This window comes from Watersipora subatra, chromosome 1 (genome assembly GCF_963576615.1).
Source record: "Watersipora subatra chromosome 1, tzWatSuba1.1, whole genome shotgun sequence".
In the NCBI taxonomy this organism is placed as follows: Eukaryota; Metazoa; Bryozoa; class Gymnolaemata; order Cheilostomatida; family Watersiporidae; genus Watersipora; species Watersipora subatra.
This window is the reverse complement of record NC_088708.1, coordinates 13184868-13200612: the sequence shown is the minus strand read 5'-3', so window position 1 is coordinate 13200612 and position 15745 is coordinate 13184868. Positions and strand designations below refer to the sequence as shown.

The window sequence follows — 15745 nt, the reverse complement described above, 5'->3', positions numbered from 1 at the left end:
GGCTACCCTTAAAACCAATCTAAACTACTCCACTTCTCTGCTCCCACACGTTCAATGCTTCAATACAATATTTTTTACTAACTTACCAAGTATTCTCTTTGCCAACACAAACATTGTCTGAGTTGTGTCTATTGACGTTGCATTTATTAAATTATACTTTAGTGGTACTTTTGTTTTCCAGCTAATGTTACCAGGTAACTCTCAATAATATTATAATGTGCGCAGAAGGTATTTAATAAATTTCATAGTTTCTCGTAAGATTTGGTTAATTATTGTATTGATTGCATAGCAGTCAATTAGCTGTTAATTGGTCCGCAGCAAGCAAAATCGGCGTACAAAATTATATAAAATATTTCAAGAAGAGAGTGTACATTTAGTGTATATACATCAAAATCAAAATGCGCAGTGTAAAGACCTTGAACAACACACATTAACAAAATGCCTTCATCAAAATATAAAGATTTGACAACAAGGTTTAGTTGGCAATGCTAATGCATTGAAGCTTTACAATATCAGACGGACGAGCGACAATGTAATATATTACTGATTGTGAATTGTTTGACTAGTAAACTATTGTACTAGTGACCATTGTGCTAGTGTCGTATTAGGGCAGGTCAGGACATGTTAGTTGTGTATCTTGGTTCGCGTGTTCACATTTGGTGAGACAAAGAAGTTGAGGCCTTTTATAGGTTTTGAACTCCAGTCAATAGTCTTTAATCTGGCCACCTCTTCCTCAACCCTCTTTCTGTCTGAGTCGATATATCGTGTCAGATACATAGGTTGTACATCAAACATTCCCGGCTGCAGTCGATCTGGTAGGACTTCCTTTTCCTCCCTGTACTGGTATCTGGCAGCGAGCATGTCAATTATGCTCTCTTTTAAAAACTCCTCCGGCATAGGCTTTCCTTCCCAATACTGCAAATAACAATATTTTTATATAGGTCGAGCTCACCATCCAATCAAAAAGAGGCTAGTTCCATTGAACAGATGAGATGACCCGTACTTGTCCTTCACACAGTTACTCTTTGTCAAATCAATAGGGCTTTAGCCCGCTGTCTATGCTAGCTATACGCTGTCTATGCTAGCTATACGCTGTCTATGCTAGCTATACGCTGTCTATGCTAGCTATACGCTGTCTATGCTAGCTATACGCTGTCTATGCTAGCTATACGCTGTCTATGCTAGCTATACGCTGTCTATGCTAGCTATACGCTGTCTATGCTAGCTATACGCTGTCTATGCTAGCTATACGCTGTCTATGCTAGCTATACACTGTCTATGCTAGCTATACACTGTCTATGCTAGCTATACACCTAACAAACTTTTTGAAAGTGAGCTGCACTGCTGTTCGGTTTGTTAAAGTACAACTGATCGGTACAGCTATTTTATCAAAAATAATAACTTAAAGGTACAACTGCATGGTCACCATTCTTAGTCATGGTTCCTTACCTGTGGATGGTGGGGGTTGTTCTTATAATGATGTTCCAATGCAGATTCCCAGCCCGGATTCTCACTGTCTGGAGCTTTGTTTACAAATTTTATTGTATAAGGTTCGAGTTCAGCAGAACTAAACTTTGAAAGGTCATGTCCGATAAAGTTGTACTCTGGGTAGACTGTCTTCCCAAAAGCATAAACGAATGACCTAGAAAAATATTTTAATGCAAACATTTTATAGCCCAGCAACAATTTTTTCTGATTGCTGCGATTGAGTGAAGAGAAAGTTCAAAGGTTACAGCAAGAAACTCTTAGCGAAAGTAGTGAGACGGGAAGAGGAGTATGATTTAACCTACCTGTGTATCTCAATAATTCTGATGTTTTCCTTGATGTCTTCATCAGTCGCTAGTGTTTTCTTCTGGTCAGAAACAAACTTGTAAGGTACACAATTACAGCAATTCTCCATTGCAACAATAAATTAAAGCGGTTTTTACCAGAAGATATTTAAGCTGTGCTGGCAACTGTTGGTTGTATACTGAGCATTGCTGGCTGCCCGTGCCTATAATATAGGCATGCATTACATCAAGGCACTTCTACACAACGTTATCTCATGAATACAATCGTGCGTTGCGCAGCTGGCCAATTGCCGGGTTTTACTGTTTCAAATATTCTGCCAGGGTTTTCCCATTCGGCTGGCATATGACAAAGGTCTATTTATAGATTGTCCGCAGCCACTCAGGTATCCAATGCGATTGCGAAACAAGTTACGGACTTACGGTATCCGCTTTTGTAATGGCACTTCATCAACTACCATTTATTGAACCCTCTACAATGTTTTAAGATAAGTTTTCATGAATCGCTGCTCACTGCCCTGTAGTGTAATTATGGTGTCTATAATAAAGAAGGGTAAGCATAAGAGTTATTTGGATTTTACCTTTATGCTGCCGATTACATGTACATATATTTTGTAACATTTGACCATAATTTTGATCTGAACTTTACTGGCATCTTAATTATTTTTTTTAACTAAATTGTATTTGACGGCCAACCTTCTGTTTGCCATATCTTAAGCATCTGGTATAAATGCTAACTAGTTTTGAACTACGCGTTACTAAGCATATCTAGTATTGCTAGTGTTTGACATTATATCAACTGTGGTTACAGTATTAGGAACGATTAATGTCAAATGGTCTTAACTTGATTTGAAGCGTACCTGACATGATTCCAATTGATTTGGAAATAAAAAATTAGCGAAGTGAGCTGATTTGCCATGATTTTGACTTCGTGATTTGAAATTGCTCCAAATCACTTGATACAGTACACAGACTCGACTCTTATAATAATAATAATTTATTTATTCTGTTGTCTATTAACGTGTGCAAAATGATTGAGATTTACTCGAAGCAATAAAATTCTTTAATAAGTGCATTAATACTATAAATAATGACCTCTTTGGTATGTTATGATTTAACGCGGTTGATTTGAGGCAATGAAACATCAGCGTTAACTACGTATAATAGTATGTCACAAAAAGCTCTCTCAATGAACTAACGCCTCTTTTCCATATATTGTTCAAATAATGCTGTGCAGCTGATGAACGCACTATCAGACTGTTGTGAAATGTCAAAGTAATTTATAAAATAGTTATATTTAAAAGAAGACTAAATGTGGTAAGCATGATTTTTATATCTGTCTGGAAACCCAATGGAAAACTGGTGCAGCAAAAGTTCTTTTCATGGTTCCTTACAAATGTCGAACAGCGGCCAACTCTTTTATTGACCACTGCCATACTCTGGCAGCTACAAGCAGCTACCTGCAAACCCCAGGGCCATGGTACAGTCCTGAGAGCCAGATGCTGGTGTTTGCAGCTTATATAAAAAGCAGATTAAATACTTTTATAAATTAACAAAAAACCTTACCGTCTGGTGACAACATGAGATAGAAAACTTATACAAGCCTATTTATAGTTTAAATTTGAACGACTGTTCAAAATCTACAAATATACTAGGACTTGTCTCCTTGTTATTTTGTAGACACCACAACTCCAAACTATTATGTTCATTTAGAGACGTGAAGCTTTAGATTCCAAAGTGTCCTATAAAGTTCACAAGCTTTAACAGCTACAAGATGTAAATCTGGTGCTGAGTATGCTTTGTAAAGGATTCTGAAGAGAAGAGAGTGAATCTGCACAATTGGCTCTAGGCATCATAAAGTTTAAATTAATCAATTTTAAATAAATACGTCTCGCTTTTTCTACTATCTTTATGTTTTGCCATTTCTGGTTGAATCTGTGAATTTACTTACCGCCAACTGTGTTGATTAAAGTTCATTAGTTTTTATGTAAATTTCAGATTATTATATGATCTGTTAAACTTTAAACTCAATGCAAATTATTTTAGATAAGATATTGAAGCTGGTGTTTAGTATAGAGGTGCCATCACAACCTTCACAACCTGAACCTCACAATCATACAATGTATATAATTAGTGTTAGTATTAGTGTTAGCAATATTCCAAATGAAAGTCATTGATGAAAAGAGGTTTGAAAAACACAGTATATATATCAAAAGTAAGCTAAGATAGGCCTACACATAAAGCTTAGATTTGATAGCTCTTAATTTATGAAGTTGTCTGCACTCTCTATTAATCAGCACAAATTATCCGAACCAGAATACTATCTGGCTTTCTACTATTAAGGAAATCCTTTTTATTTCCCATCATGATATCACAAATAAATTACTTGCTTGAGTGCAGTTGACTGGCATTATTGGGAGGAAGCGCCCTGTAATGATTACCATGGTGATAAAAGCAATTGCAGGACAATGTTAAGCCATCACTCATGCTTACAGAAAATTAATTCTAGTCTTGCGTGAACTTCAGGCAGTATGGAGTAAAACCACTGTTTTTCCTTATCATTTTTATATTCAAACCAACACATATGTAAACAAGGATGACCGTAAAGAATTGTAATGTTATAGCAACTAGAGAGTGGATCCTATTTATGGCTGCTTTTCTCATGAAGTCCTTCTGATGAATAAAACTCATCATACCAATATTTATTATTATTAGTATGCTGGCAGTACCATGGCAGTATACAAACTCATATATATATGTAGTTATTACTAGTATACAGGCTCATATATATATATGTAGCTATTACTGGTATACAAACTCATATATATGTAGCTATTACTAGTATACAAACTCATATATATGTATCTATTACTAGTATACAAGCTCATATATATGTAGTTATTACTAGTATACAAGCTCATATATATGTAGCTATTACTAGTATACAAGCTCATATATATGTATCTATTACTAGTATACAAGCTCATATATATGTAGCTATTACTAGTATACAAGCTCATATATATGTAGCTATTAATAGTATACAGGCTCATATATATGTAGCTATTACTGGTATACAAGCTCAGATATATTTATCTATTACTAGTATACCAGCTCATATATATGTAGCTATTACTGGTATACAGGCTCATATATATGTAGCTATTACTAGTATACAAACTCATATATATGTATCTATTACTAGTATACAAGCTCATATATATGTAGCTATTACTAGTATACAAACTCATATATATATATGTAGCTATTACTAGTATACAAGCTCATATATATGTAGCTATTACTAGTATACAAGCTCATATATATGTATCTATTACTAGTATACAAGCTCATAAATATGTAGCTATAACTAGTATACAGGCTCATATATGTGTAGCTATTACTTGTATACAATCTCATATATATGTAGCTATTACTAGTATACCAGCTCATATATATGTAGCTATTACTGGTATACAAACTCATATATATGTAGCTATTACTAGTATACAAACTCATATATATGTAGCTATTACTAGTATACAGGCTCATATATATGTAGCTATTACTAGTATACAAGCTCATATATATGTAGCTATTACTGGTATACAAACTCATATATATGTAGCTATTACTAGTATACAGGCTCATATATATGTAGCTATAACTAGTATACAGGCTCATATATATGTAGCTATTACTAGTATACAAGCTCATATATATGTAGCTGTTACTTGTATACAGGCTCATATATATGTAGCTATTACTAGTATACCAGCTCATATATATGTAGCTATTACTGGTATACAAACTCATATATATGTAGCTATTGCTAGTATACAAACTCATATATATGTAGCTATTACTAGTATACAGGCTCATATATATGTAGCTATTACTAGTATACAAGCTCATATATATGTAGCTGTTACTTGTATACAAGCTCATATATATGTAGCTATTGCTAGTATACAAGCTCATGTATATACCTGTTGCCACCATATATTGCTAGTATACATATATGTTGATGAAGTCCTAACCAATATAGTTGTATAGCGATGCTTGTCTTAACAACAGAGATAGGTATGCTTAGCTCATGTCTCCTAAAATAACTACAATTATGTACATGTACATTATGTTTACATGGATTTTGTTGCTTCTACAAGACGAACAGGTCAGTTTTCATCTTAAACAGCAATTAATAAATAATATTCTGGTATTAACTATCTTTTCATCTGTTTAACGGAAACGGACCGCTCACATACCAATTCAAGCTTTCCAAAATATATTTCATAATTCATTTTGGCTTGATTCTTTTCACATTGTTACTGTTCTGCTTTGAACATGCCAAGCTATTGTAAAAAACTTCAGAGGTATTGATCTGGCGCATATTTATGTATGTACTGGAGGGAACATGCATATTTCTGAGTCAATATCATACCGTCCTATCTATCTTTGCATCTAGCCTTAGTCGGTATTACTCATAGTAAAAGTCAAGCGCTTAATGGTAGAGCTACCGTACAAAGAATTTGCGCTTGATTGGATATAAAAGATTGCTTAGCCAATAAGATGACGCAGTGTATCAGCGCTTTCTATACACTTCTACACACTTCTAGAAGGCACCAGTTGATTCGAGAGCGCCTGTCAGAATATATATATAAACACTGATGCATTAAAAGGGCACATTATGACTACTAAATTTGAAGAGACAGACGGTGAAAGCAGCGCATTACCTAGACATTGGGAAATGAGAATGGATGATCGAACAGGCATGCCTTACTATCTCAACCACTTGAAGCAGTTTACTACCTGGGATGATCCTAGAATCGTAGAAGAACCACGCGGTATGCTCAACAACATGGGTTCAATGGTGCGAGAGAGACAGCGCTCAATCTCCCCACAGCCCTCAACCTTCTTCCGGAAAGCTAATGGAGACGGTTCGACAACGATTCCATTTAATCATCATTTCTTTGCATCATCTGATCCCGGGTTTAGCCAGTCACTGCCTCGACAACGCAGAAATAACCGACGGACAGAAGATAATCAGTTTCAAAGAAAATTTGACCATCAGGATGACGACTTCTTTAATGACGACCCATGGTCGATAAAGTTTCCAACCTTACGAGGCCGGTCTCAATCACCTTCTTTTGGATGTCACCCAAGACAAGGCAGCGTCATGCAGCAGCGAGCTAGTCAGCCGTCCATTAACATTCCTATAAACACAGAGCATGACAGAAACGAAATAGGCGTGAAGGAGCATATTATTGAACCCTCTCAGTACAAACAGGCCACAGATAAGGGCCAGATCGAAAAGAAAGGGAAGAGCAGTGACAGTCCGGTGCCGAAACTGGTAAGAATTGTATCTATATTGTAAATAGTCAGCTATCGGGGTACATTAGTCTGTATATGAGATAGAAAGCTCATACAGTTAACACAAAGTTACAGCAAGAATAATAAGTTATAAAATATTGAACTATTGATGCTATGTCGATATGCTAAACTCTTTTTATATAATTTGTTATATTTTATTGTTGCACAGGCCAAACAAGAAGGTGAAAAAGAGGCTACGAAATCTGAAGACAAGGAGGAATCTCGAGCTCATGACACTAACTCTGATAATAGCGATCCAGGACTTGTGCCGAAACCAAAGCAGACCATAGACATCAACGACAACCAGGAACTCGAAGAGTCACCAGAAAAAAGTGCCGAACAGCCGAATGTGACCCAGGAAAATGAAGATCTCAAGGACCTCGATCAAACTGAGGATGCTGTTGACAGCAAAGAAGAAGAGTTAAATGACTTAACAGAAGAGACTCAAGAGGGATCTACAGAAGATGTTGACGCTGACACAGGTCTGGAGAAGAGAATAGATATTTCATATAAAGCAATAGAGAGAGTATGCGAGAAGATAGCTGGATACACGCAAGAAGTTGATGAGTTTACTGGTGACAAAAATAGCAAACAGTTTCGTTATCTAGAAGAAATGCTGACTCGCTGTCAACTAGAGTTGGATGACATTGAAACTCATGGGAATCTTGAGCTAAGAAAAAGAAGAAAGGAAACAGTAAATAGCATTGAATCGCTGCTAAAAACATTAGAAAGTCGTTGTAAGCAATTTTCATGAGATTGTTATCTTTTTACCTAGCATTTTATTTATTATTTTATACTAAAATACATGTATGAATATGACTCTGTCGAAATTGTTTGCCGTTTGCCTTTAGAAAAATTTATATGCTTCAGCACTTGCTTGCAACAAGCGCTGACAGGCGCACAATTCTGTTGAGCATCTTTAAAATCTAATCCTGTTTGCAGAAGCTTGAGTTAACGAATTAGCCAGCGCCGAACTATTGCTTTAGACTTCGCTTCCTTAATTGCCTGCCAGTGAACTAAGCTACGAGTAATAACCACTGCAGCAGTTATTACGGTGTAGGCTGCTGCCACTGCGTAGAGTAGACACTGGGTGATTATACATCAGCCATTTCCTCGAAGCATATCTGATATTGTACTAGATATTGTACCATCATCGACAGCACTCATCTCATTGATAACTATCATAAACCCTCTTCATCAACAGTTCATCCTGGACTTTTTCAAATATACGCATCTACGTTCAGTAGAACATAAACACACATAAAAATGCCGTCTGCATTTAAATGTATACTTACGGTATGTGGCTAGCTAAAAGAATGCCTTAATCCATTACGTAACACACAGTATCATCGTAAACAAAATGTGTATCTTTGAAATGATGAGCTTTTTCTTCCTCATGAAATAGCTTTGGCTATGCTACTAATGAACATTAGAGTGCAGCATCAACTCAGGCATGAAGTGGCAATTCTTTAGTAGTTTATTAGTATCCATAATAAAAGGGTTCCCTGGACATCCTTTGATGGCACTGCAGACAGTACTGTGTCTTTAAATAGCTTAAATGCAGGCTTTAACAAAGCTGAGAAGCTGCCAAAAGTTTTTGCTATGGAAACCATAAATGGTAAGTGTGAATTGAGACAGTCGTAAACGAGCCTGACACTGTGTCAAGCCATATCAGCTTCATCTTGATTTTGGAAACATTTTCGTGGCTTATTATATAATTTCTTTCCTATCTACCACACTATTCTGTTCAATAAACTATTAACGATATAACCTGTCAATAAGTTTGGCATTTTTATCCCAATGAAGAATGATTGTTATATAGAGAAGTAATCATTTTACTTGAAAATGCTACATTGTTTTGCTGTTGACCAGCGCATGTACTGACAGCATTAAATTATAACAATACTAAAGAAAATTATGTAGTAGCAGTAGGCTAAGTTAGGAGCATGAGAATATACATGTAGTTAAATCACTTGAACTTTTTGTTCTTGTAAGTTGTCTTCTCATTGATTTTTTCTTAACTAATGCAGTACGATTCATCTATTTAATATATATATATATATATATATATATATATATATATATATATATATATATATATATATATATATGTATATATATATATATTTTAAATATATATATATAATATATATATATTAAATATATATATAAATAAATTTAAATAATACGTATAAATTTGTACAAACAGCAATTGTACATAGAAAATTGAAAAAATAAAGCGGCAGCTGAAAATAGAAATATGGATGCTAAGATATGCCGATGTGTGGAATACGTATGTGCCATATTTACGTGCACATACGTATTTTTAAATACATATGTGCACGTAAAAGATATATATATATATATATATTGTTAATTATGTGTCATCAACAAAGGATTCTTTAAATATATTATAGAGTGAAATACTTGCTTATGATAAAGTTAAGCAGAATCTACTCTCCTTCTCCTAGCTTTTATGTTGTTTTAAAGGAGATTCAAAATGTACAAAAATAAAACAAACAAACCTTACGTGGTTGCTGCCTCACTGCTGATCACTGCCTCACTCAACAATTAATAGGTTGAAGAAATTATTTATAAATTGTTAAATTTAAGGTAACACTATGTTACGAATGCATACCGGTACTTGGAAATTTTACATGAAGTTTGATTATGACACAGTAATACAATACACATAATTGCCTTTCAAGTGAAACCCATCAATTTATTCAGGTTTTTCCAAAACGTCTACCTCCAGTGACAAGCTAAATCAAGCTGATAGGTCCATATGAGGTCAAATGACTAAATGACTAAAAGTTGCTGACATCTAGCAATTATGTCACCTCATGTTGATACAGTGGGCACCTAGTACTGCGGAGCATTTCTATTAAACAAGATCAACGCCCTCGATAACAGCTGGCTCTTCATCTTAACCACCTTGGATAAACCTGCCTACCTCTCATGAACCCAGCTGCTTCATGTGAACTTGGCTGTTTTAGCCGCCTCTCATGAACTATAATACTCTGGCACAAAAGCTATTAATCAGGGATTACATACTGACAGGGTTGAATATTTTTGCAGCAGCGCTTATTTACAAACATGAGTACTGTTGTTAACCTAGAGAAGCGCTGACATAAGTAGGTAGTAATTGGCAACTAGTAGAATATCCTGTCTTACTCAGTTGAACATGACCAAATCAGGAAGGTTCCAACAAGATGTACCAACACTTATTATTTATTCAAATAGCGTGAGTAGTTGTTTATTGTTCTACGTATTAACAGCAACTAAACTATAATTTGCACAACTGATAAAATAGCTATGAACAGTATGAATAGCAAAACAGCAAAAATAAGATTACAAATAGCATATGAGGAAAGGACTTGTAGTCTGATCACTTTAGTAGGCATGAATCACTTGTGTAATATCAACAATGTAAAATTACAAAAAAATATAAATATATCATAATATACGCATATAACAATATATAACTTATAGTGTAATAATATATAGCAGCATACAACTTGCATGTAGAATCACCTTGTACATATTATAGCAGAACGCCTAACGGTCCTTTGTCTATAAATACATATATAAAAGTAGGTGAATGAGTGTTATTTTGCTAAAAGAAAAATTTTAAAGAAGACAACTCACCAGGCTCTGCAGCTCGAGTACATACAAATAGAGACCAGCTTGACTTAATTAAAAAAAATTTAGTTAATAATCTAAAACTGTTGTAGAAAGTTAAAATTTTTATCTTAAAATTAATATCTTTATAGCTTGTGTCAAGGCTATATGATTTTACTCTCTATGGAAAGCCTTGACCTGTACATGTAACTGACACTCTAAACTGATGGTCAAGCAAGATGGAAATCGGTAGGACGGAGAAATTTGTTACATTTTTAAATCTAGTTAGCGGATTAGTATTACATACCCAGGCTGGGCAAACCTTGAAGTGTTACTAGTACAACCAATTACAATATTGAATTTTTAAAATTGAATGAACAATCAAAAGTTTCAGAGTTTGCCTCTCATGCAATTTAAAACAGATAACTCCATTTAGAAATCTCCTGTTCTATGTAGAGTTGAGTAAAAATTGTAAATTAGCTTTTTTTATCTGGATTAATTAAAAACTGCAATAATGACTCTTAAAGCATTTCTGTTCTGAGGTAAATAGTGTGCACACTCATGAGTGACCTTTATTCAGTCAGTGGTGCCACATAGCTTGTAGAGTAAAAGTACAGATTGCTCTATGGAGCAATCCAGTGCTTCAAAAGGATATACTTAGTACAACAAACCGGATGAGATAATTTACAGAGCAGCAAAGAATGAATGAAAGTGATAGCGCAACACACAGCCAAATTTAAAAGTTTTCTGGCAAAGAATGTTTCAACCCTGATTTTCCCTTTTCACCCAACTTTCCCGTTGTTTATAATGCTGCTATACAACTGGTCTTCTATTACAGAATTATATTTTGCTTTAAAATTATTTTCTTTGCTATACTCAATTTGAAGACACATATAGAATTTTTTTAGAACACCCCTAATGGGTTGTCAGAACCTAAGCTATAATTAAAAATGAGGTAAAGGACAGCACCAAGGATACAAGAGCAAAGCAAAAAGGAACAAAATCCGACAGTGCTGGCTGCACAAAAATGCCTTTAAATTTTGATTTACTATTTATAGAAAATTAAACGATACTTTTCAATCATCATTTACCTGTAGCTTGAGTTCAACTATGTTCTAGTCTACTTGGCTCTATTACTAGGAATAAAGTTGAATTGCAACTATTTTTATCGAGGTTTATTGGGACCTTTGATACGAGACTTTAGAGCAGCTCAAAACAGCGCAATTGAGATATACTGCTTCAAAATGCTCCAATTTTAAATAGAATAGTTCATACCACAAGTTTATTCATTTTTTAGTTGCACTTTGCTTTAAAAGTTACACTGCGATTGACATAACATATTTTCTTGACTGAAGTGTCAGCTCAACCAGCCTTCTTCTGGCTCACCTCCTTCGTTGCCCATATACCAGGTATACCAGTAGCTCTGCTGCACCTTTGACAGCAACACATACGCTTAGTTTGAAATATAATACAGGAACAGCTTAGCATCAGTATTAGTCAATGCATCAGGCCATACGCTAGAGCTAAGTCTAATGAAAAACTTAAATATTTGTATCGTCAAGTACACAGTGAGCACAATGAGTAGAGAATCTGTGTATTTATGGTATTGATTAGACTGGCTGGTAGACAGCAGGTTGATCTTTCTAGATTAATATTTCAACTCTGGCTATCGATTATGGATAAACTTTTAGCGTGACCTTTTCAGCGTAAAAGAGAATTCATGTCATTGATTGATCTTATGTTGATTATAAAACCTATAAGAAAAAACTCATTTCTCTGATAAAAGCCAACAGCTCTGAGTGCTCATTGCTTAGATTTCATTGTTCAGGAGACTATGTACACATGCAGAGCGCTTTATGAGCTATGCACTGTGTGTATTATAAATGCACGTATACAATTTTGCATTGTGCTGAGGGAGGTGTGTTTGTATTTCGATCAATGCCTATAGTATTGCACAAAGGCAATTGGTTAGTTTACGGATGCATAGCATCGTGAGTGGAGATCCATCAAGCACCCGGCAGCAATTACAGCATCCTATCACAGCTAGCAGCCTACTCAGCATAGTTTACATCTCAGTCTGAGATCAACTAACAAAGGTCGACTTGCAGTACTTGGGTGAGTTGATAACCGTTGCTTCAGCGCAAGCAGCTGAGCCCTCAGGGCTTTATATACGTACATGTATATACAATTTAAGATTATTTGCACTTTGCATTCATTTCTTATTTATGTTTTTGAGGCTAGATAAATATCATTTCACTGTTCAATAGTGTTTAGAACTTTACTGCTTTTGGATGTCATACACAGTTTTTCACTGTACGACATATGAAATACTTACTGTGAGGGTGATGATTTGTATGTATGTGTGTATAAATTTTATTGGCATTTATAATAATAAAGAAAATATTGTTTTTCGTTACATTCAAAAACAAAAATGAGAAGTTAGATAGGTCAAGAAATTATTGAGTGAGTTGAACAAATGTGTTTTACAGTTGGTAATCTAATAGTACTGTGGAGTCAGGAGAGTGAGTTGTATGATGCAGTAACAGAAAGTTCATAAACTGAAGCATACAATGGTAGATGTAGTATGTTGGTGTCACGGAATAGAGTTTCAGGAATTTCCAGAATCCGTAAATACCAAAATATTTAACTCTATATTTGCAGTTCTTTCAGCTGGTCTACACTCGCTATGTCACAGTTTGTGCAGACCGCTCACCAGAGGTGTCCGACTAAGTCCATCTTTACCATTTCATCTCGGGAAGCCCACCTCGCTGTATCCAACTGGAATGTTGCGAATAAGCAGATGATAGTAGATAACAACAACGATGGAGAGAAGAAACGAGAGAATGCTTGTTTCCTGATGCATGTCACCCTAAAGCCTGTGTATTCAGACGGCCAGATACCGCAGTCGTGCTACAAAAAGATACCAAGACTTATAAATGGCATCCCCCTAGGTGCTGGAAAGCTAACCAAATCTCAATCAGATAATATTCAGTGGAGGTTTATCGAGGGCACGACTAGCTTTCTGTCCGTGCCGATACGCAGAGATGAAGCAGAAGAAAGCAGAAAACGACTGAGAGACAACTTAATACAATATGGCCGCCAAGTATTTGGAGATATGACTGTGAAAATGAATATAGTTTTGACAGAGTGCATTAAGTATGATGAAGACATCTTCATCAATGACATCGCTTACTCGTCTGATGAAGGGCTACATTTCACCGACTAAATGCAATGCTTTTATTTTTGTATCAGAGTTCTGCAGTTTACACCTTGGCATCAGTCTTCCAGATATATTCAAAATATAATTTTTTGTTTTAATGCGCAGGTTAGAGCTAATTATGTGTTTAGTGATGCCAGTCCAACTCTTTTGTGATATGCTAAATGCTCAATATTTAGGGAATCTTATTTTTTTAAGACTGTCTTTAAAGTATTGCGTTAGTTTAGAACCCTACAAGCAACTAGATGGCAGCTAACATTTTCTTTTTACATATATCTGTCTGTTATTCGCCAATAGTGTATTGATTTGGTATGGGGTGAGGTGAAAGTGAGGTGTATATTTTAAATGATTTCACTACCTTTCCAACCATATCTAACAATAGGCAATTGTGTCTGAAGAGAATACAATGGAGAAAGTATCAAATGAATTAGCTGTCTACTGACCAGTGAATGAGCCCGCTTTATATAGATTAGCCACCTATTCACTACGTTCATAACTAATCTAAGGTTACGGTGTTACAAAAGCATGAGGCTGGCTTGAAGCCAAATAAATGCCCCATGCATGCTGAATCGGAAATCTACACAGTTGTCTGCTGATAATCTATGCTTGGATTCATAACTCCAGGCACAAGTACAAAAAGGCTGCACACTACTTTTTATTTATAGTCTGTGTGCTTGCATTATCATTCAGCGGTTGAAACAGAGTGCAAAGATGGGTGACCAACAGAGAACCTTTGCAAAAAGCATTTAAAATCAACAAGTACTGACAATTTGCAGCAAGATTAGATTTCTAAAACCAGATACAAGTGTCCAGAAGCACCAGGGTCAATAATCATAACTACGCCCACTCTTCTTTAATTTGCCCTATGCGGTCGGTCGGTGTCAGTTTCGGGTCAGCCAATCAGGTCTATTTGTGATCTATTCAGAGTAAGTACTAAGTAATCACACTCAAAACCTGGATATGTACTCAAGCATGCATCAGCAACTTACTGCTTGCAGTGTGACATCTATCCCTGTTTGCATAGACCCTGAAAAGCATATTACTAACACGCAATTCGTAGACAAATCAGGCCACCGGAATATGACGTTTTAAAATGAATAAACATACATCTATTGAATACTCTACAAACATTGGATTTTTTTGCAACTGTCTCCATATCAGCAAGTTCATGATAAAGCGGTAAATTTATCAATAGATATTATTACCGGAGGTGTCATTGTACATAGAATATTTGGAGGATTACGTATCTGTGCAGGAGTTATTTTCCTTGTTCTGTAGTACTTTTGTATCATTTGAATTTGCATTGGTCCTGAACTGGTAGATTACATAATGAAGTATTGCAAGGCTTGAGCTTTGCCATGATTATCAGTATTCATTTTAATTTATTTGGCAACTATTTTTGATGACCTAAACCAGCCTCAAATGACTCATTTTTATAGAGTAATCAACACCTTCAATGAAACTTCGAGTCTGATAGCTACAGTTTTGTCAGGTGAAAGGCAACTTTCTTCGAACCAAACTGATTAAAAAACATTCGCAAACAATATAAAATCCCTTGAGCAATCCAGCTACACCCTCTTGTTTCTAGTTAAATTTTAACTACACTTACAAAACAAAATTTTCCAACCAATGGTTGATGGTTGTTTCATTTTACCAAAACAAAAACCTGATTTTTCCTGCACGGAGAACAACTTGTGGATGGGTATATGCAACGAGAGCTCCTAGCAAGGTTTTGTCACGATTCTAGATG

The 15745-nt window shown here is 35.4% G+C and overlaps 3 protein-coding genes across 3 annotated transcripts; 2 read left to right on the top strand and 1 right to left on the bottom strand.

The window, feature by feature from the left end:
- Positions 1 to 515: 515 nt before the first annotated feature.
- On the bottom strand, positions 516 to 1900 carry LOC137401913 (uncharacterized). The gene is made up of 3 exons (XM_068088414.1): positions 1791 to 1900; positions 1450 to 1642; positions 516 to 915 (listed from the first exon to the last, which is right to left on the bottom strand). The coding sequence occupies exons 1-3, from the start codon at positions 1898 to 1900 to the stop codon at positions 625 to 627; spliced, it is 594 nt and encodes a 197-aa protein (XP_067944515.1). The 3' UTR covers positions 516 to 624.
- Positions 1901 to 6474: 4574 nt separating this feature from the next.
- On the top strand, positions 6475 to 7976 carry LOC137408240 (BAG family molecular chaperone regulator 3-like). The gene is made up of 2 exons (XM_068094670.1): positions 6475 to 7137; positions 7327 to 7976. Exons 1-2 carry the CDS (start codon positions 6475 to 6477, stop codon positions 7909 to 7911), a joined length of 1248 nt encoding a protein of 415 aa, XP_067950771.1. The 3' UTR covers positions 7912 to 7976.
- A 4895-nt stretch (positions 7977 to 12871) lies between these two features.
- On the top strand, positions 12872 to 14242 carry LOC137410591 (uncharacterized). Its single transcript, XM_068096035.1, has 2 exons — positions 12872 to 12893; positions 13440 to 14242. The coding sequence occupies exon 2, from the start codon at positions 13465 to 13467 to the stop codon at positions 14002 to 14004; it is 540 nt and encodes a 179-aa protein (XP_067952136.1). The 5' UTR covers positions 12872 to 12893; positions 13440 to 13464; the 3' UTR covers positions 14005 to 14242.
- Positions 14243 to 15745: the final 1503 nt, after the last annotated feature.